The sequence below is a fragment of the Artibeus jamaicensis genome, unplaced genomic scaffold (genome assembly GCF_021234435.1).
Source record: "Artibeus jamaicensis isolate MK-2021 breed Jamaican fruit bat unplaced genomic scaffold, CSHL_Jam_final contig_402, whole genome shotgun sequence".
In the NCBI taxonomy this organism is placed as follows: domain Eukaryota; kingdom Metazoa; phylum Chordata; class Mammalia; order Chiroptera; family Phyllostomidae; genus Artibeus; species Artibeus jamaicensis.
The window spans coordinates 15,726,007-15,749,545 of NW_026521818.1; the positions used below are offsets into that span (position 1 = coordinate 15,726,007).

A 23,539-nucleotide genomic window follows, 5' to 3' on the forward strand; every position below is an offset into this window, starting at 1 on the left:
CTTATTTTCCCTTTGTAATTAAAAAGTGGTTTGTAAATAGATTTTGAGATTATATAAATATGTTGTTCCACATAAAATTTTTACCAAATAGATTTAGCATCAATTTAGCATTGGTAATTTTCTAATTCTATCCATTATGTAATTAGTTGGTGTTCTAGTATAAAAAGCTTTCCCTTCCTCCATTTACTGACTTATATCAGTATGTATTCATGGATTCTTATCTTAATGAATATAAGTATTCAGCTATATAATATGAAAAATAGAGACATTTACTGAAGAAGATACAAGATAAAATAAACATTGTACATAGGACATTGACTCCTCGGTCCCCTTTTGTCTTCCTGGGACCTCACGCAGTTCTCCCAGTCCCCATCAGTTACCCCATTATATTTTCCTAAATCTCACTGATGGTCTGAAAACTCTTCTCTTTCAAAGGTGATTTATGTTTTAGAAAGTGCCAGAAGTCACAGCATGCCAGTTCTGGGTTGTAGGGGGTGCTGAGTCCTGTGGGTGATTTGATGTTTCACTAAAAAGCTGTGCATGAGATGTGATATACGAGCAGGCGTGTTATTGTGATGAAGCTGCCAATCATTACTTGCCCATAGCTGCGACCTTCTGATCATCCAAATAGTTTCCTTGGAGGAATGTTCAAGCTTAATGCAAAATTTGATGCAAATTTCTTGCTCAGTCATTTTGAATATGGTGACCACTTAATATACATGCTCATTCAATAGGATGTACTTCCTCCTCCCACTGACTAGTACAATGAAGTCATCATGGTTCACACATTTTCATTCCAGTTCACTCTCCTTGGCTGCGGGGTTACATTGGTATCTATCACTCAGACTACTATCTTTGTGTTGAAAATGGCTGGACTTTTTCTGGACAGACCTCTTATTTCCTACTTCTGCTGCAGAAAGGGCCTAGAAGCAATAACGTTATAGTAGGAATAAGCATACCTAGTGTCCAAATCTTGGTTTTTACGTACCATTATCTAGTCAGAGAACCAGGGCTTATTGGAGAAACGTCTGTTTTGGGGCTAGAGCAGAAAAAATACAAGATGAACATGAAACAACTTGTTGCACCAGAAAGTAAAGCAGTTCTCATGAACTGAATCATCAGAAAATGCTAAAGTACAGAGGACCCAACTTGATGCAGCAACCAGTGGCCAAATCTGGCACAATTTGAGCATCAAATTAAATAAGGATAGCAATGCACTATAATATATTCGATAAGGTAGCTGTGGCTGTGGAGCTAAGTTGGTTAAAGAGTCATCCTGGTATGACAAGGTTGCAGGTTTTATCCTTGCTCAGGGCACATACAAGAATTAACATTCTTAATAAGTGGATAAACAAATCTCTCAATTTCTCTCTCTATCTTCCTCCCTCTCTTCTGTTCATGCTCTCTCTCTAAAATCAATAAATAAAATGCTTTTACAATCTAGCAATTGTTAATATAATGAGAATGATTTCTGAGAACATTGTATTAGTGGGGGCAGTAGATGCTGTTGAGTGGGCATGTGTACTATGTGGCCACAACATTGAAAATGACTGAGTGAGTAGAGCAACAAATTTGCATCAAATTTTGCATTAAGCTTGAACATCCCTCCACAGAAGCTATTCGAATGATTCAGAGAGCTTATCATGAAAGCACGCCCACTCATGCATCACATCTCGTGCAGAGCTTTTTTGGCAAAACATTAAATTGCCCAGGTGACTGAGCCCTCCTGGAGCCTAGAAATGGTACCCCATGACTTAGGCTTCTCTCCAAACTAAAATTACCTTTGAAAGGGAAGAGGTTTCAGACTGTCAGTGAAATTTAGGAAAATATGATGGGGCAGCTGATGATGATTGGCAGAACTGTGTGAGGTTCCAAAGTGCTTATTTCGAAGGTCACTGAAGTGTCATTGTCCTGTGTGCAATGTTTCTTGTATCTCCTATCTTCTTCAGTAAATGTGTCTATTTTCCATAGTACATGGCTGGATATCTTCTGGAAAGACCTCGTATGTGTATGTGAATTTACACATACATACTTATTTGTATGTGTACATTTATCCACAAATATACCTATACATGTATATGCATATATATTAATATCTATTACAAACCATGTTTTTTACTGATAGTTCTAATTTCAGTCTAACACCACAAACTAGTATCTCCTCCTTTTCATATTTGTAATTTCCTTCCCTTTTCTATATTACATCTTACTTTGTCTACAGTGAGAAATCTGGCTGCCACCACACTATTCACTCATTTTTAGAAGCCTAGGATACTAAGAATGTAGTATTCTTAGAATCTTTCAGAATTAGTGACTGATAACACTTAGTAAAGCAAGCTTACTAGATTTACAATATTTGTAATTCTTATTTTAATTGAGGAGTTCTTTTTAAATCGAAGTAAAATTTACATTGAATAAAATGTATCACATTTGCATGTACAATTTGTGGGAATTGACAGATTTACATATTTGTGTAACTCACAGCCCTCTCAAGATTTAGAATGTGGTTCTCACCCTTCAGATTTCCTTCCTGTTTTTTCTCAGTCAGTCCCCTACTTTTCCAGAAGTGACTACTGATCCGATTTCTGATTTCTATCACCATAGATTAGTTTTGCTGTTTCTATTACTTCACACAAATGAAATCATCTGACTTCCTTTGCTTACTATAATATGTATGTGATTCATTCACGTTATTTCAATATTGGGACTTGTTTTTAAAGCTGTGAGTATTCCATTGCATAAATACTTTGCAAATTATTTATATATTCTAATGTTGATGAGCATTTTGACTATTAACAGGGTTTTTTTTTTTTGGTATTATGAATAAGACTGCCATGGCTTTCTTGAAAATCTTTCAGTGGGCATATGTTTTCAGTTCTTTTGGGTCAGTACCTAGGGTTGGAATTGTTGGGTCATATGGTAGATATTGTTTAACTTATAGGAAGCTGCCAATCATTTCCCTAAAGCATTTTAACCATTTTCTGTTTTCACCAGCAATGAATAAGAGTTTTGTTTCACATTCTTGACAAAATTTGATGTTGTTTTTTTATTTTAGCCAGTCTAATAGATGCATAGAGGTATTCTACTTCTCTGTGGCTAATGATTTTGAGTACTACTTTATGAACTTATATTGCTCATTTGTGTAGCTTCATTTTACTATTGATTTATAGGATTTTTTTAATATATTCTGGATACAAGTCCTTTGCCAAATATACGCTCTGTGATTATTTTATTGTAGTCTGTGGTTTGCCTAGTGATTTTCATAATGATGTCAATCGATGAGCAAAAGTTGTAAATATTTATGTCTAGTTTATCATTTTTCTTTTATGATTATTACTTTTCGAATCCTAAGAAATCCCACCTCCCATGTGATGAAGACGTTTTTTGTTTTGCTACCTAGAATTAATTTTTCATATGCAGTGAGCTAGGGGATGAGGTTATTTCTATGGTATTCTATTTTTTCTTACTGAATTACATTTGTGGCTTTCTAAAAACATTTGATTCTTAGTGTGTTTACAATAGTTTATTATTATGTCATAAGCATGGTCACTTTTCATATCAGAGGAAGTTGGACTTAAGTTTCTGCTTTTAGATTTTATCTTTGACATCTCATTTATAAGGGAGAATAGACAGGAACATAAGCCAGTCATTATTTATCCATAATCACTACTCATATGTATCTTACAATATATGATCATAATTTGTATAGGACCTTAGAAGTCATCATCTAATTTAACCTCCAACTCCTGGTCTTTGTTTCAAGTCTGACTGTTTATAAGCTATATACTACATGTCACTGTGTTTGCTTGTCATTCGGAACTAAATAGCACTCGGCATCTTCCCTGACAGCTTGCCTGATAGTGGGCTCATGGTATTTTTCTTTTTAGATGTCCGAAAATACCTGAAAAATGTACATTTGCCTTTCTTTAAGAAAAATAAGCTTCAAACATCAAAAATTGTAAAGCACAAGTTGTGTTCAGGTAATATTTGGAGGGAGTGCCTTTCAGGAGCACACTCCTTTCCTGGTAGTTTTAAAATATGATTGGGTAAATATACAACTTCAAGATTGTGCCTTTTATTAAAACCAGGCACATCTTTATTTACATGAACAGTGTTTGTGAGAATTTTTCATTTCATAGACATTGTTGACAGACTGTTTTATAACAGCTAACAGAGGTTCACCACTTTTATTGTGAGACATGAAGTCACAACTTTCTTATGGTCTAGTGTTCTTTATCATAACAATGGTAAATATAACAGCATTCTATTTGTAGAAGTGGAAAAGTGAGTCTCATATATTTGTCTTTGTTAGGAAAAGCCTTCAGAGCTTGGGGAATGATATTTAACTATTGTATTTATCTCCTTTCACATCTTGTTGAGGAAGAAAACAAAAAATTTCTTTGGCAAGTATTGCAAAGGACAAAAGCTTTAATCCTTACTTTCCCCCATTTATGCAATAAAACCTTCCCTCTCAGTATTGATGTAGAACTTGGGAGTAAATGGATAATATTAATAGGGAAAGGGAAAAATATTGTTTGCCAGATTACATGAGTTCCAGTTGTTAAAAAATTAAGAATGAGCTAAAGTAATGCAAGTTTGAGTGCTGCCAAGTTAAAGCATTTTCTAAGTTCAGAACATCTGTAAACATGGAATATTTAGTGGTGATTTGAGTTACAGCACTTGGCTTTTTTTAGGAATCAGGAATAGATAAAGAAAAAGGAGCAATGAAAATGTGGTCTTTTAGTGGTAACTGTCATTTGTGTGTATACATGTATTCTTCCTTCCCAGCTTTGCCTGGACTTTGCTCATTTCAAAGCTGTTTTTACTCATCCATTCATTCTGTGCATTCAAGGACTTCTACTCACGTGAATTTTTAAATAGAGAATTTGGTTTAGAGGACTCTTTGCACAGATTTATAAGTATTCTTTTAATTTTTTTGTGGAGACTGACACTGTAGCAGATGTTAAAAAGGAAAAAGTTGTTCCTAATATAATAATAGGGAAGAATAGTGTAAAATCACATTATGAAATTTAGCATCTTTATGCCTGTGGTATATAAATGTATTGATCTTGACTAGACAACTTATGTTCAGAAGGCAGTTATAGTGATTCACTTGTACACCTTTTTCATACCTGCTGAAGTTACTAGTCAAGATGAAATCTCATTAAAATGATATGTGACAACTGTAGATTTCGTTGGTCTGCTTTAATGGAAGCTTTATTTAGTATTGTCATGTTCACTTTTCTTTTAGTTGTGTCCCACCAGGTGTCTTCTTCTTACTCTCTTTCTGAAGATATTTTTTTGTCTGTTGCTTTGAACCTTATTGTATAATACTCCTTTTGATCACTTTTTCAGCCTGTTGTTTTATTATCTTCTCTTGTTGAAGCTAATTTGAAATTAAGTACATGTTATTTATTTCTCTGTAATAAGTACTTTTGAAATAACATTGTCTTTTATTTTTTTGAATTATATATTATTGAGTATTCATGAATAAAGAGACTAGGATTTGAGAAATACATTGCCAGTCACTTTGTGTTAATAAAAATCTTTGTTTCAAAGAAGAGTGATAGTTCAAGCTTTTAAGTAGTTAAGTGCTCTGAATAGGAGAAAAGGAATCACAGATTTATGCTGTTCCAAAAATGTTTTCTTTCTGTGCTATCATTCTGGGTTGGATTTATATCATATAATATCTAGGTTAATTGCCCAAATTTCTGAGGTTTGCTCTTTAAGCCTCCCAAATAGCCTTTTAACAGCTTAAAGATATGTGTTTACATTTTAACAGTTTAAAAATGTATTGCATGATTACTTGCTTTCTTAAACAAAGCATGATGAGCATAATTGATATTTTCTTGATGTTTTAGGCCATAATTTTTGTATTATTTCTATTTTATATGGTGATACCTTCAAAGTCAGAGTGCTAGGATGTATACTTTTATTTAAATAAGTTTAGAGAAAATGCATTTAAATAGTTTTTTTTAATAGACATTATTTTTTAGAGCAGTTTCAGTTCACAGCAAAATTAGATGAAAGGTAGAGTCATTTTTTTTAATATCCCATGTCCCCACACATATATTATTTACATTCCCTACCAGAAGGGTACATATTTTATAATTGGTATACGTACATTGACATGTCATTGTCACAGTTTACTTTCGGGTTCATTCTTGGTGTTGTGTATTCTGTGGTTTTAGACAAATTTCTGATAACATGTATCACCATTATAGTATCATGCAGAATAGTTTCACTTCCCCCACGCTCCATCTAATTTGCCCTTTCTCCTTCCAACCCCGGGTAACCACTGGTCTTTTTACTGTTTCCACAGTTTTTCCTGTTTCAGATTCCATATAGTTGGAATCATACAGTATGTAGCCTTTCATACTGGGATAGTTCACACAGTAATATGCCTTTAAGATTCCTTTATGTTTTTCATGGCTTGATAGCTCATTTCTTTTTAGTGCTGAATAATACTGCATTGTCTGGAAGTACTGTAGATTAATTAATCACCTCCTGAAGGACATCTTCATTGTTTCCAAGTTTTGAAATGCTGCTATAAACGTTTGTGTGCGGGTTTTTATGTGGACATAAATTTCCTACTCTTTTGGGTAAATACAAAGGATCTTAATGCTGGATTGTATGGTAAGAGTACCATTTGTTGAAAATACTTATATTTGCTCAATTTATTGTCCTTGCTCCTTTATCAAACACCAGTTGACTATATTTTTATATGGACTTGTTTCTGGGCCATCTATTCTGCCAATTGATCTGTCTATTCTTTTGCAAACACCATGCTGTCTTGATTACTGTAGCTGTACAGTAAGTCTTAAAGTGGTGTATATTTTAATTTATGTGGTGTTAAACTTCAATCTTGCTTACTTTTGTTATACCGAAACATAGATGCTCAGCTGATTTTTGGGAATGGCATAAAAGTAATTTAAGGTAGGAAAGGATAGTTTTGTAAAGAAACTGTATGAGAATAACTAGATGTCAATGTTGAAAAAATCAGCCTAAATCCTTGCCCCACACCAAAATTAAATGAAAAAAAATTACTTCAAATAAATTGTCGATTTAAATGTAAGAATCAAAACTATACAATTTCCTGATAAAAAAGTGGGAGAAGAAAGGTTGTGACCTTAGCATAGTCAAAGATTTTCTAGATAGGACAAAAAAAGCATTAATAATAAAATTTAAAAACCTTGATAAATTGGGGTTCTTTCAAAGAACTGAAGTTTATATTTTGATGAAAGCTTAATTTATCAGGGTGGGAGAGAGTATTTGTAACATTTATATATATATGAATATATAAGGAATTCTTACAACTTTATAATTAGACTAAGAGTAGGACTTAGTATTTGAAGAGACATTTAACAAAAAGATGTATGAATGACCGGTAACACATAAAATGATGTTCAAAAATATTAATTACCAGTAAGATTGAAATTTAACCACAATAAACTAACACTTCATGGCCACTAGCATGGCTGAAATTTAAAACTGACTATACTAATTATTGAACAGGCCTGAAGCAATGGGAACTCTCAAACTTTGCTGGTTGAAACGTAAAATGGCACAGCCCTTGGGAGAATATTTACCCAAGAGAAATGAAAACATATGTCCACATGAAGACTTGTACAAGAATGTTCATAACAGTTTTATTCACAATATCCCCAAACTGGAAACTATACGAAAAGGTCCTTAAATAGGTGAATGGATAAGTATATTGTGGTATACTATTTATAATAAATAATGAAAGGTTATCAATGCATGCAACAACATGAATGAATCGTGAAAACTTTATGCTGAGGCAGAAGATAAAGACACAAGGGTCCATACTGTGTGAACCCATTCGTGTGAAAGTCTATTAAGGAAATCAAATTTTATATAGAGGGACAAAAAGCAGATAAGTGGTTTGATGCCAGGGGAGCGGGAGATAACAGCCAGGGGGCATAAGGGAGCCTTTTGGAGAGTTGGAAATCCTTCTTGATCTTGGTGGTACTTAGGATTGCGTATTGTAAAAGTTCCTCAAAGTGTACCCTTGTAATGGGTGTATTTTATTACAGGTTAATTATAGTTACATGGAAGAAGTTTCTTTTTTAGTGCTTATAAAATCTGACTCTACTTCAGAATTATCTGCTAAACTTTTTAAAATGTCCATTCTTCTACTCCATGTCATACCCAAAGAATCAATGTCTGGCATAGACCTGCTTATTTGAGGTTTTTAAAAGATTCAGGGGTTTATTCTGATTCTCAGGACATCAGAAATATTTTTTTGGCATAGCTTTTTAAATATTTCTAGGATCCCATACAATGTAATTTTAGTAATAAAAGGCATTACTGATTTTTTTTCATGTTATTCACACTCTCATTAATGGCTTTGAAAAGAACTTTTTAAGTGTGTTTTACTTATTTTGAAAGTTTTCTGTTCTCAACAGCGTATGTGCTTACATTGTTATGTAGAAGAAAAACAATTCCTATTATACCCTAATGTTCTGAGTATAAGAAATGGGAAATTTATTTATTTTTTTTCCTGTAAAGTCATTTTATTTTCTGTTACATAAACATATTTCTTAAAATTTAAATGTCCTGTGTAGACCTCCAGTCTTATATTCCCCTTATCACTACTGTTTGATGCATGTTCTTTTAGATAGTTTCCTATGCTTATAGAAAAAAAGACATATATCTGGTATTACATTTTCCCAAATATTCATTTATGAATTTAAATAGTATGTGTTGAGCACCTGCTCTGTGGCAACCATTATACGAGGTCCTTAGGCGACTGAGTCAAAGAGACTGCTAGCCTCCTGTGACTTGTTATTTAATGGCGGGAATATTGATATTGATTAAATAATAACACGAACATTTAAAAACTGTAGCAGTTGTTACAGAAGACAATTATAGAATATTATGAGTTTACATAGTAAAAATCAAAACCTTTTCTGAAGCTCTAACTCTAGTTTAGATCTCTGCTTTGAAGTTTGTCTTTTCAAAAGCATTTAGTGTTACTTGGTTAGTATGATTATTCATTTGTATAAAACATCTTTCACAGGAACATCCTTTTATTAATGTATTATTCTTTCCTTTTATTGTTAGTCAGCATTTTTATGTTAATTTAAATTACTGAAAAATCTTAAGCATTTAACTTCAGTGACAAAAAAATGAAAAAATGCACTCAGCAAATATTTATAAATAACTCCTTCAGTCTAAGTCTGTGGTTCTTACTCAGTTATGTGCTATATATCATTTTGTTACTGAAACAGTAATAGCTTGAAAATGATGATTTGTTCTAGCAGCATATTTTTGGAGGGGTTATTAATGTTGGTATGTGTCAAACACAAGTATTTTTTTAAGTATATTACACAAAATACTAATTGTGTTTAAAGCTACTGAAAAGTTTGTGGGATAGAAATTTTGTGCTCATATAAGTTTAGGAAATGCAGGTTTAAATAAAGTTAAACATTTTTAGGGTTTAATATTTATGGTTATCAAGGGATAGTGTTTTTTTAGAATCTTTAATATATTCTGAATTTTTAAAGATTTTATTTATTTGTTTTTAGAGAGAGGGAAGGAAGGGAGAGAGAGAAAAGGAACATGGATGTGTGAGAGAAACATTGATCCATTGCCTCTTGAACACCCCTCAACTGGGGGCTGGGCCCGCAACCCAGTCATGTGCCCTGACCAGGAATCAAACTGGTGACCTTTGCTTTGTGGGATGACACTCAAGCAGCTGAGCCAGGACGGTCAGGGCTATGATCTGAATCTTTAAGACAGAGCTATAGCACACAGTGACACTATTGGACTGTGGCACCATTTCCCCTTTGCCTCATATTTCTGTGAATGGATATCTAAGGAGATAAATGATTTCTCAGTGGCATCTCAAGAGACATAGTAGCATATTTTAAAGAAGCATGATAATTTTAACATAAAAAATTATTGTTTAACTAGCATGATCTTGTTGCTTATAAGCACTAGATCTGTATTTTTGTATTTACATTCTGAACTTTGGGGAATTAATTGATACATAACTAAAGAATCAGTTCTCTATTTTTGCATTCTTAACTGGAGGAGGGAAGTGAACTTTTGTTTTTCTTATATTTCAGAACAAAGTAGAAGAGATGACTTAGAAGCCTTAGGTCATATGTTCATGTATTTTCTTAGAGGCAGTCTTCCTTGGCAAGGTTTAAAGGTAATCGTTTTTGTATTTCCTTATTGAATTTCATAAATTGTTAATGTATTATGATCCTGTCTTCCAAGTATTTAATATTAAAATTACCACTTTCATCAGTTTTTTTTTCTTCCTATTTTAGGCTGATACATTAAAAGAGCGGTATCAGAAAATTGGAGATACAAAACGAGCTACACCAATAGAAGTGTTATGTGAGAATTTTCCAGGTAATGAATAATGCCACACTGATACATATGCTCATACACAGAAGACCAGAAATGTTAGTCATTGCTATAGTCTATAAATACTTTTTTCATGTTTTTAAAAAATTGAGCTCCAAATATGATTTAAAAAATGTAAGCATTTGATGCACAGGCCACAGGGACAATTTGTATATTTGCTTTGCTGAGATGGTATTAGTAGAAGGGAATCCCATCTCTTGTTAGTATTGACAAGTATTAGCTGAAGTTACATTTTCTTCATTGGTGTACTTTTAATAAGTTATATTTGCCAGAAAAATACCAACTGTAAGGTTCTGGTGTATAATGTTAGTCATTTGAGTCTTGTTGTCAAACTCAAAAAAAAGTAGGTATGTGATGTATGATTTAGTCTAGTTTTCACAGTTTAGTAAAATATTACTACCCTTATTATGTTTAGGCTAATTTTATATTGGGGAGCTTTATGAAAATAGTTTTGTTTTCACATAGATTTTTGGTCACTCAAACCAACAGAAACTTACTTAAGATTTTAAATCAACTAAGCAGAATAAAAAATAAGAAAAATGTGTTGCTAATGTATTAAGATACCTGATTTTAATGTGATTTGTGTAAAAGAGAACCAACTTGAAGGTACAAGACTGAATTTATATCTCACTTTGATATTCACAGGCTCTCCTATACAGTGCTGGCATTACTATTGTAATATCAGCAGTATAATCTCTGGTAGCTATTTCTCAAGTTTGCTGTATTATTCATTGTCAGCAAGCTTTGTTTTCTTTCTTAGTCTAGAACCGGCAGTTTAAGTTTAGGCAGATTGACTCCCTGTGCAAATTTCTGCAGGAAAAATGGTGGTGCCTAAGCAAATTAACCAGATAATTTGCTAGAAAGTGGAGTAGTGAGATTCAACATGTGAGGCAGGTCGCTGGGTGCTGGTTTTCACTGCCCATTATGCTGTGTGTGATCCTGTTCTTATTGGTTACTATGAGTGAACTGGTTCAGAAAAGCACCTGGATGTAACCTACCATTTCTTACTACAGTGATATTTTTGTGCTGTCATGGTGAAACACTGTTTTTGCTCACCATGTTGCCTATTGATTTTTGTGACGTTTTTTATTCTGAAAGTATGTATGATCTTTGAAAATATATAATGCATTTGGAAATTTTAATGGCATGCATGATTATTAATTATATGACCAGGAATTAAAAGAAGAAATAAACCGAGCTTCTATGTTATATTTCTGAGATTGGTTTTAGATTTATTTTGCTAGGTCAGTTGGTTCAAATGCTGCACATAGCCACAGTTGGGAATTTGAATCCTCTGTTGGTCAGTTAGTTTATATCACTGAATCCATAGGACCAGCAAGCTAGTGATTCAATTCCTACCAATATTTTAAATAGTTTAAAAAATTTATGAGCTGAGTATGGTGCCCTGTGATTAGATAATCATGCATTAAGTTGTTATTTCAACCTCTAATACTTGTTAAAGTTTGTAATGTAAAAAATTGTAAAATAAAATTTTAACATTTCTTACTGAAGTGAAGCAAAAATAATGTCTGTTAAACTCCTTATTTTCCTTTTGTTCCTGTTTCCTTTTCTACCTTCTTTTCCTTTTATTTAAAAAAATTCATTGCAATTATATTTACAAAATTTTAAATTGTAATAGAATTTTTCTTTTTTCTATTTTTATAATACTAGGATCATTTAGACATTTAAATAATTTTCTTACTGATGAGCATATAGAAAAGTATAATCAGAGTGATTTTTATTTTCTTTCTAGAAGAAATGGCAACGTATCTTCGTTATGTAAGAAGATTAGATTTTTTTGAAAAACCAGACTATGACTACCTAAGAAAGCTTTTTACTGACTTGTTTGATCGAAAAGGATACATGTTTGATTATGAATATGACTGGATTGGTAAACAGTTGGTGAGTACTCTGTGGTATATAATAAAAGATTTTACTGTTTCTTTTCCACAGTATAGATTCTTCAACTGAAAATAGTTGAGTACAAATATTTTTCAGAAAGGGTTCATTTAATTTTCTTTTTAGGAATAGTTCAGGTAAAACACTACACTGCTATTTTTTGAAGTTTATAAAAACCCTACATTTAGACTCTGCTTTTTAGAGTGTTAAGTTATTTTGACCTTTTCATTTCTGATTTAATTCTTAAGGTCGAATATACTTTTTTTTTGGTATTCTAGTGATTAAGAGATCAGCTAGTTTTGTTTTATGTTTAATTTAGTCATCTTTCAAAACATTTGTAATTTAAAAATATTTTAATTATTCTAGCAGTTTTAAGGTGTCTTTTGGAATAGATTGATACTTGGAACATGTTTAGGTTTTTAAAACTGTACCTACATTTTCATAACTTAAAAAAATATTTTTATTATAACTGCAGGATTAGTGTTCATCACTTAAAGAGACAAATCATTATATTTTTTCTTTGAAGAGATGACTTATAAAACATCAATTATTCTCAGTAGTCTTTTTTAAATAAGTAACAATGTCTTGCAGAATTTTTCTTATTTGTGTGTCACTGTTAACAAATTTTTACCTGTGCATAGAGCTACTGAACCCTCAGATTCCAGTATGTTTGAACAATTGACTTAAAGCAATTAATCTTTTTCATAAATCTAAAATGATTTGAATAAATATGGTGGTATTTATGAAGCAAATAAACTGATTCAAGTAATTTTGAATTGTATTTGAAAATTAAAAAATTTATAAGCCTCTTCTGAGTGACAGTAGGCAATTTTATTAGCTTATTTAAAAAATTATTCCCTTAATATTTAAAAATAATTCATTCTGTTTATACATTAGCTTTAAAAATGAGGAACATGAACAGATACACTTTTCTTTTTTGACTTGAAAAAGTAACTTAAAAGTAATGACAGCATTATAAGGTCTTAGATATAAAAGTAAATACTTGATGAAGCATTTAAATACAGGGTGCAGCAGAAGTAAGGCCTGCTTGAGTGTGGTTGGTAGGATAGTAATATGGATGTAATTATTTATAGTTTTTATTTGAAATTTTACCTAAAATGTCATATGATGTGCTTGAGTGTAATATTCTTATGTTACAGAATTACTAGCTTATGATTTTGTAATAAAAAGGGGTGTTTTTTGTGCCAGACCCCATATTTTGAAAATAGTTTAAAGAGTAGCTATGGTCCCTTTGCTCTAACCTGTCAGCTTTCATATTTTGAGAATGATTTTTTAAGGTCTTACTTTATTTCAGTCTTTTATTTTGTCCTTGATTCTTTTAAATAGGTAAACGTTATTAAGTAAGATTTCTGAAATAGGTTGCATTGATGCTAACTGTTGTTGTATTATAGCCTACTCCAGTAGGGGCAGTTCAGCAAGATCCTGCTCTGTCATCAAACAGAGAAGCACATCAACACAGAGATAAGATGCAACAATCTAAAAACCAGGTTTGCTGCCCTTTTAGATAAGAAATGTCTTAGTCTTCTTCTGTATTTCCTGCTGATGGTATATAAATGTATTTGATGTTTTATGATGCCCAGATGACTGCATTATATGTGTATTTGCATGTGTGTGTGAGTGTATACATGCACATCTATATTCGTAGTAAAAGCATAAAATAGATGTTTTCCCTCAATAGATAAAGCAGATTATGTACTCACAGGCTAACAATTGAAAATACTTATCTCCCCATTATGTTCAGTAATTCATTTAATCATAAATTTATAATTTAATGGTATAAATTTGTATAATTTTGAGCAACATTTGACATTCTATTAGAAGTATTTGAATACCCTGTTGGAATAAATTCTAATAGCAGTTGCTCTTTTGAACTATAGTCTAGTTTAATACATTATTTACTGAATTTCTGGTATTGGAAAGCTACTATTCTCCATGTTGCAGAAATGCAGAAGTAAAAAAAACAATATAAACTATAAGAAATAATTTTGTAATGAGTGGCTAGGAGCTCCCTCAATCTCTCCTATCATTCATACTTGGATATGGTTTAACCCTGGGGAAATTACTTATCTCTCAAACCCTAAATTCTCTCTTTTACAACATAGAAATAGTGCATACTAATTCCTAGCATATAGTAAGCCTTCAATAAATCTCAACTCATGGCTAGTATTATTGTGATCATGATTATTGTAATAAATTCACAGATAACTACATTACAAAGCAGAATTAGTTTCTGTTGCATGAAGCATATTGATAAAATGCCATGGACGATTATTGGAATATGTGGGAACTGTAAAGATTTTCCATGGAGAAGGTGATTTTTGAAATGAGCCTGAAGAATGAATGAAATTTTTGAAGGCAAATTAAGGAATAAGGGATTTTTAAGGAAAGTGAACAATGTAAAACATGAAGCAGAAGTTTAAAAATACAGAATTTGACAAATAGCAAGCAGTTCAATTTACTTGGAACAGAGAGTAGATTCAAGACAGCACATAGAATTTTTACTGAGAGTGAAGAGTTTGTATTTCCTGGGTAAGATAATTGAGGGCTGTTAAAATTTTTGAGCAGTGTTTTCACTTTACTCTCTTTTTTTTTTTTGTAAAAAGAAGCTTTGTTGAAGCCATCTTTGACATAAAAAAATTTGCTATTACCATGAGTTAAGAGTGTCTTTGGTATTTTTTATTGTAACCATTTTTAGAGAAGGATAGTACACTATCCTTTTTTACTTTTACATCTTTCATCCTATCAGAGTTTGAATAAGGATTAAACAAGAGATCAAAAATCAAAGGAAAGAACATAATTCATTAAAAATGATAGCAAAATAAAATGCTACATTTCAGGGATGTTTAACAGTATTCTTTAAAGTATAGCCAATTTAAAAAGTTTAGTTTTAGAATTTTGCCTTAGGAAAATTGGGACAGTAAAGGGTCTTGTATGTGCATGGATTCAAAATATAAATTATAACTAGCTGATACTTGAGCACTCTGACAAGATACTGTGTATAGAAAGAAATGTCTTAGAAGCAGCTTGTATTTTTAAATCAGAGTTAATTTCTCAAATGTACTTTGGAAGAAAATCAATAATTCATGTTCTCTGAAGATTCCCACTTGAGCTCTTAGGTATTGTAATAAGTAAAACTTCTTTTATTGCTGAATTAAAATTTAATTTAAATATTAATATTTTAGAGTTTAACTTTCTATGTGTTTCAGACATGTCTTACCAGCTAGATTATGAGCTCACTGAGGGCGGGAATCATTTTATTCAGTAGTCCTTGTTGCACTAAGTGTAGGCAGTCAATTTTTTTCAGGAGATTAATATAGTTTACATGTTGAATTTGAAACCTAGATATGCACACTGTCATCATAATAGAAAAGTTGTTTATCTAGAAAAAATTCTCAAATATCTGTGAAGCAGTAAACAGTTATAAGTTGTGTCAGAAACCTATAGTTTATAATCTCCAAAAAAGAAAAGTTAATTTTTTAAATGACCAAAACCTTCATTATGTCCCAAGATAAACAATTTGTAACCTAGAAACAGTGGCTGAAGTTTAGTGGATCCTGATAGTTTATAAAAGCGCTGGGTGCCTGTAAATGTTTATTCTGAGGAAAGGTTGTACAGCTTTCACTATCTTCTTTAAGAGGTCCATGACCCCTAAATGTTGCCTATTGTCCTAGGCAACATTTAGATATTTGTGTCAATTTTAGCATCATTTTCATTCTTCCAGCCTGTTTGGATTTGATCTCACCTAACTTATTTAAGCCACAAATCTGCTAAATTCTGGTGATGAGTACAAGAGGGTTTAATGAAAAGACATTATAAAACTATTGTAATTGTTTTGATGACATACTTCATGCCACACAGTATGTAATTTTGCACTGTACAATTCAATTTTGGGAGCTTAGTGCCTTAATTTTTATTTTATTCATTGTGTCTATTTGAATTTAATATCTCTTCCCCAAAGGGGTGCTCTGGCCACTGATATTCTTAGGCTCCCTTTAAATCAATGCGCTTGGCCCTTCATGGGAAGATTTTTGTGACTTTGGTTAAAAAAGAAAGTCAAGAGCACTGAAGGCTTTAGATCATAGGTAATAGAGGTAAGGAGCCAGGCAGTGTTATTGGAGGAATAGTAAGCTCTGAGTTTGAATGTCTGCTATACTCCTTGCTACCTCTGATTTAGGGAAGTGCTGAACATCTCAATGTCTTCATCAGTAAATTGAGGATAATACTATATATCTCAGAAGGAGATAACACATATAAAACACCTACTGCAGAACCAAATGTGTCATAGAAACTTAAATACTGTTATTTCTTCCTCTCCTTTTTAGTAATGCTGTCTACATTTTCCTGAAACATAGAAATTGACCCCTTCTAACTCTGCTAGTAGATTATTATTAGTGTGTAGTTATTGCTATGCAAATTTGCCAAGTCATCTAAAAGCATCAAGCATTGTTAGCCTGTTTCAGGAAAATGGATTCCTTAATTTGAACCAGATAATGAGATCAAGAAAGCCAAGAGAGTCGTAGACATACACACACACCTATTATGTAATTGTCATATTAGCATAGTATTCTATATAGTACTTTCCACTTTTCAAAGAACTTTTCTGTTTTTTTATATTATTCTCACAAACAGAAACAGGGTACTAACCAAGAGAGAAAAGTTTTCTAGCATCTTAAGAACAGCTAGTTAAGGACAATTTTTTTCTTATCTTGATAGAAGTTGTTCCTTGACAGAAAACCACTGGGGGGCCTCTCTAGACTACAGAAAATTCAGTAGATGGCTTTTTAGTTCACTCATCATTGATTTGGAGTGCTTTCTTGGGCACATTTTTACCTGCCCAATTCTTTGTTTACTTCCTTTATGAAGTTAGAGTCGGTGACATTTAAGATTTTTTTCACATTCTGAAAGTATATGGTTGCATTTTATTTTATAGTCGATCATTACAGAATCATTAAATTAAAAGCTCTCCACATGCAGTATTTAATTAAAATCTTTTCACATGCCATATCATTGCATCTGTGACTCAGCATAGTAAGGGTATTTTAAAATTTCCTTTTATACGTGTGTTTTCTATATTACAAGGATGAGATGTTTAACATATTGGGTTTTTCTTCTTTCATCCATGCCACATGCATTAAATAAATGGCAGTCGGCAGACCACAGGGCAGCTTGGGACTCCCAGCAGGCAAATCCCCACCATTTGAGAGCTCACCTTGCAGCAGACAGACATGGTGGCTCGGTACAGGTATTTTCTGATTTTTGCATGAGTGATTATTTCCCAGATTTATACAACTAACCCTTTTTTGGAACTCATGGCATGATTTCATATCCTAATGAAAAACTTGTTCCTGAACTCTCCATAATTCTATTCCTTTGTATTTAACAATAAAGCAAACTTAACATGGCCTAGAAAGACCAGCAAGAATACTAAGATTTTGCCTTTGTTCATTTTTGCAAGTACATGCAACAGTATTTAAGTCTTACAACAGGTTAGAAAAACAAAGTGTATTACTCGAAATATGTGTTAAACTTGATTTTTCCAACAATAAACATAATCTTTTAAAATAGCTTTAAGTAATAGAATATTTTTATAAATTTTACTTTTCATTGACTTGCCTCTTTCAGACTTAAGTCATTTAAGTAGCTATATACCTTTTTTTATCCTAAATATTCAGAGTGTACTTTTTGATTACTTGAATAAGCATGGCTCTAATTTTTAGAGTGTATTTTGTTTGTACTTGTAGGAAATATGAGATGGAGAAAATAATTTCAAGGATAAGTATTTATTAAATATTCTCAATTTTCTGGATATTTGTGGGAATGTAAAGAAGTCTCTTATTTTTTGATGTGTGTTCTTTCCCCTGTCCATATACTTAGAGATAGTTACTATGTTCTGTCCTTTCTTGCCCCCTAAATTTTAGTCTTTTATACGTATGGGAGAAATAGGGAAGGATTACTGAGTCTCTTAATGTCTTTTAAAATGTTGACTTAAGGTAATCTAAGTGCTGGTTTAAAGTGATTATAAATGTTATTTTATCCATTTTAATTTAGAAACTAAAAATTTTTTGATTTTTTTTCCACATTTCCACTTGAACAAATTTTTTATATGTGTATGCTTAGTCTACTTAATCTATTTTATTCTTTCTTAAGTTGTGTAAGTTCTTATATTTTTCTCACCATTAAATTTTAGAGGTAACTTATATTATATAACCAAGAATTATTATAGGACTTTGTAGTATATGGAACTTCCAGTCATATATAATAGAAGTATTTGAATAGTTATATAAAACTTTAGAGTGAGGGACTCAGAGGCAAGGTTGCCAGAATTGTAAAATTTTTAATGATCCCAATTCATTTTATTAGAAAAGTTATTTCAGTAAATTATATTTAATTTGCACAACACAAGCTGGATTGTGTATGTATTTGTATACATTTACGTGTTCCCAAGCATAACATGTTATCATAGCAAGTGTCTTGCTGAGTGTTCAGGGAAATCTGCAGCAATTAAGGTACTTAGAAAGCTTTCCTACCACTTTTGTGCTGTTACCACAAAAACTTAGCTTCTTCTTGCACTATGGAAGTCCCAAAGGTGGCTTATGCAATCTCTATGGACTGTCAAAGAGAGAATGAGTTTGGTTATATTGACTCATCACTTCACCACTTTATATTCTATTTTTTCACATGTTTCCAAAGAGATATTTTAACTCTGCTCATTCCTCACAATCTCCTTAAAACTGTCTGCCTGTAGAGATTACATCTGCCTTCATTCTAATGTTCAATAAGTGATCAGTTTTACTTACTAGAACTCTAATAATACATAGGTGAAACGATAAATATTACGCTATATTCATTAACTTCCAGAATATATTTTACAGCATTAACTAACCTGATATGATGTACATTAAACAAGTTTGAATTGTTTTAATGTCATGAAAAATTTGCTAGTAGCCTAAGATCATGCCTGATTCTTCCCCCACTCCACGATATTGGATACATTTATAATTTATATCTTACGCACTTCAAATTTTGAAAAAATTATGACACATATAATTGGATTAATGAAATTGTAATTTAAGGCTAATAAGAGGAAAGAAGAGTGCCTAAAATCTATGCTAATATGATTTTTATAAGAATAATTGAATATCGTATTTGATTTTGAATGCATGAGGAAAAGAATATAGCGTGTTTTGTCATTCTCATTGTCGGATAAAAGGAAGGAAGAGCTCAAGAGAGAAAAACCTCTCTACTATTACAAAAGTATAGTAATAGGAAAAGTTGCCTTAAGGTTCTTTGTGTGATGGTCATTAAACCAACTTTTGGACAAAGTTTAAGGCATTGACTTGAAGAAATTATCTGCAACAAATACATGAAAAGCGTATCATCAGATAATTTCTCAGGAAAGATTTCCGTAGTAAGTGGATAGTTACTTGGTAACAAAGTGTGGTACTGGAGTAGGAAATTCAGAAGCAGAATCAGTGTAACTAAATCAGTACTAAAACGTGCCATTTTGGTACTGTGGCATTCATCCCTCGTCTGTGAGGTATAATTGACATATAACATAAGCTTCGAGTACACAGCAAAACAATTTGATATTTGTATATATGGAGAGATGGCAGTAGTAAGTTTAGTTGTCATGCGTCATACAAATTTTTTCCTTGAATGGGAACTTTTAAGATTTACTCGCTTGACAACTTTTAGTATTTTTATTATAGTCACCAAGCTGTACATTACACCCCCATGACTGACTTACTCTATTACTGGAAGTTTGTACTATCACTGCACTCTTTTCCATGGAACTGATGAGAGTTACTCTCAATGTGTCACCACTAAGGTGGGTCCAGTTGACATGTAAGATGAAAACTCTTGGCATTTTGATCTTCAGATATTCTTTTTTTCAGATATGCTTTTATTAGGAACTGAATTGTGGACTAAAAATTTGAGCTCCTTGTCTTTCTAGAATTATTATATACAGGCAATACTAAACAGAGTAATCTATTGCTTTTACAAATTAAGAAACTTGACTAGTATTTTTATTCATCTTTAGGCAGTGAAGTGTAGAGGTATAGCCAAAGAAAGCATTGTCAAATGCTGTATTTTAGTGTGACCACATTAATTTACTGACCTAGAAGGATATAGCTATACATTTAAGAAACTTTTTTCACTCAAGAGACTAAGAATAATATTCAGATATCTGAGAACTTTTATTTTGAATATGTTCTTAACTCATGTGTATTTTGAAAAAGCTCCTAGACCAATGAAACTCACCTCTCTCTGCTCCCTTTAGAATCATTGGTCATAAATACACATGAGAAACTGAGACCCATATCGCTTTCAGTTGCTGGCCATTCATTATTTAGCAAATACATATAAATGTCTACTAGGGGGGAGGCACTGTGCTAGATTCTTGGAATAAAAGGAAGAATAACAGATATAATATGGTGCCTCTCCCCAAGAAACTTTTCAGTCAGTGGGGAAGGCTAATGAGCAAGCATTGTGATAAGTGGAGAAAGCTTAAGGGGGAGAGTAGAGATATGGAGGAACTGAATAAAATTCAGTCAAGCTGGTGTGTACGAGGAAGGAGACTGAAAGGTAGGCAGGAGCTAAGTCATGAAGGGTCCTGACAGTTCTTGTAATTTAATTTGGACTTTATTCTGAGGATATTAGGTAGCTATAAGGAGAATTAGATAGGAGACTAACTTGATTATATCAGTGTTTTCTAAAGATCTCTGTTGCTGGAGATGAGATTAAAGGGAGACAAGCCTAAGGCAGGGACACAGCTATCAAGACTACAGTCTTGAGGAAAAACGATGGGTAGTGGAGATGAGAAATAAAAGGACGTGAAAGATAATTAGAAGACATAATTTAGTTGGATACGGGGGCTGAGTGGAAAGGAAGGGATCAGTTTCCCTTTTTGACGTATGTCTACCTGGCATCTCAGGGTCTCCAAAGTTAAGTTTTAAAAGGTACTGCTGGCAGGAGATACTGCTAATCTCTACTTCCACTGTAGCACAACTCCACTGAACTCAGAGCTAACTGTAGAGCTGATCCTATAAAGCTGAGAGGTAACTGCAAGGAGAGTGAAGAAGACAATATTAAGGACACTGTCTACTGAAAAACTACTTTATGTGGTATGGTATACTTCCTGATTGTTTGGAACTCTGTAGTTGTATAGCCTTTGGTTTGCATTAAAAAAATATATTTTACTTATTTATTTTTTGAGAGGGGGAAGGGAAGGAAAAGGAGGGAGAAAAACAACGATATGAGAGAGAAACACTATTCAGTTGCCCGTCACACACACCCCGACTGGGGGCCAAACTTGCAACCCAGGCATGTGCCCGTACTGGGAATTGAACCAACTTTGCTTTGCAGGTTGATGCCCAACCAACTGGGTCACACCAGTCAGGGCGCCTTTGATTTGCATTTAAGGAACAATGTAACCGAGCACTTCGGGGGAAAAAAGGGCAGGATCACAAATGGTACCAATGTGTTGGGTAGCCAGGCTATGTTGATGAAAATAAAAGAATAACATTAATAAGCAGTCTGATATTTTATTCAGTACATCTTCAGAAACAAAAACGTGATAACAGAAAAAGAATTAGGCAAATGTATCTTGAAATGGTAAGAAAACACATGTAGTTAAAAGTCAGAGGAGTAGTACATGCCTTATTTTCAGTCAGTTCTTTACTATGCTAATATTTAACATTGACCTTTCTAAAACATTTCAAATAAACAGTTTCACTTTTCCCTGTCAAGTCTTCAAAAAGGTACTAACAAGGAAAATAGTTGAATGAGTAGTGCAATTATATCTTTCTATTCATAGTTTTCTGGGGTACTGAAATTTGCAAAAGAGGTGGAAGGAGAGCATAGTGGTCCCCCATTACTTAGGGGGAGACATTCCAAAACCCCCATAAGATGCTTGAAACCATGATAGTACTGATCCTATGTACACTGTTTTTTTCCTGTACATAAAGATCTATGATAAAGTTTAATTTGTAATTTAGGACAAGAAGACATTAACAACATAACTCATAATAGGATAAAACCACTATAATATACTCTTAATAAAAAGGTATGTGAATGTGGTTTCTCTCAAAATATTATATTGTACTCTCTTCACCTTTTCACTTAAAGGAAGCACTTTACAACCTCTCTTTGGCATGTCCATATTACCAGCATCACTACTCTTGTGCTTTGGGGCCATTATCAAGTAAAATAAGGGTTACTTAAACACAAGCATTGGAATATTGAAATAGCTAAGTGACTAAACAGGTGGGTAATACATACAACGTGAATACGCTGGAAGAGGGGTGATTCATCCTGGTTGAACAGTACAGGATGGCGGGAGATTTTATGATGGTACTCAGAATAGCAAACAATTTAAAACTCCCGAATTGTTTATTTCGAATTTTCCACTTAATATTTTCAGACCGTGTTAACTGAAGTGGTGGAAAAGCAGAACTGTGGATAAGGGGAAGATACTGTAGTGACGTGCTTTTATTACATAAGTAATTTCCAGCTCATCTCCATTAGGTTTAGTTTAGGAAATTCCTTGTCTACTTATCATTGGGGTAAATCATCATTGTGAATTTATTTTGCTATCCTTTTACAGTAACAATTACAGTAACATCTTAAGGATAGGAATACTAAAAGAATATTGTGTTCTGCTTAACACTTTCATAAGTGAAAGTTAGATTGAAAATCTGTTTGGGTTTATTTTTGTTGAAAGACAATGAATGAGAATGTTTTATGTCTTCAGGTCATCAGTTGGAATATCAGGAATATTAATTATAACTGTAGCTATAGTTTTTAGAATATGTAAGGAAGTTGGTTTTTTATAGTATATGTGCACAGATCTAATAAAGCTTTTGGAAATTATTTTAACTATATCTTATTTATTAGTGTGATTTCTTACATAGATGACTTTTAGAAAATCTGAGTTGATAAGTAAAATATGTCTTAATCTTTCTAAGGTATTTTTTGCTTAGAAGGAGATGTGGTTAAATAATATATGGAGCCTCTACTGAACACTTGGTAATATGCTTACAAGAATGCAAATAGAAAATCAGTATAATAATTTGTATGACTTCATTATACTTGGGAAATATATTAGTTGGCCTTTTCAAATCATTAACTACAAAGATATCATGTGTTATTTTTGTACTCATGATAATGAGTCTATGAGAATGACTTCTTTTGGAAGTAGTTTGGGCAGGTGGGCATT

At 32.6% G+C, this 23,539-nt stretch overlaps 1 protein-coding gene across 10 annotated transcripts in view; it reads left to right on the top strand.

The window, feature by feature from the left end:
* The window catches only part of CSNK1G3 (casein kinase 1 gamma 3), a 103,256-nt gene that overhangs the window by 63,678 nt on the left and 16,039 nt on the right, over positions 1-23,539 (top strand). For 4 of the 10 annotated variants that reach the window (XM_037138234.2, XM_037138238.2, XM_053665289.1 and 1 more), the window contains exons 7-11: positions 10,095-10,180; positions 10,302-10,386; positions 12,155-12,303; positions 13,713-13,808; positions 17,468-17,563. In XM_037138234.2, coding sequence (XP_036994129.1) covers positions 10,095-10,180; positions 10,302-10,386; positions 12,155-12,303; positions 13,713-13,808; positions 17,468-17,563 — 512 coding nt within the window. The remainder of the gene's footprint in view (positions 1-10,094; positions 10,181-10,301; positions 10,387-12,154; positions 12,304-13,712; positions 13,809-17,467; positions 17,564-23,539) is intronic. The other 6 variants (XM_037138236.2, XM_037138239.2, XM_037138240.2 and 3 more) reach the window with 3 other exon arrangements.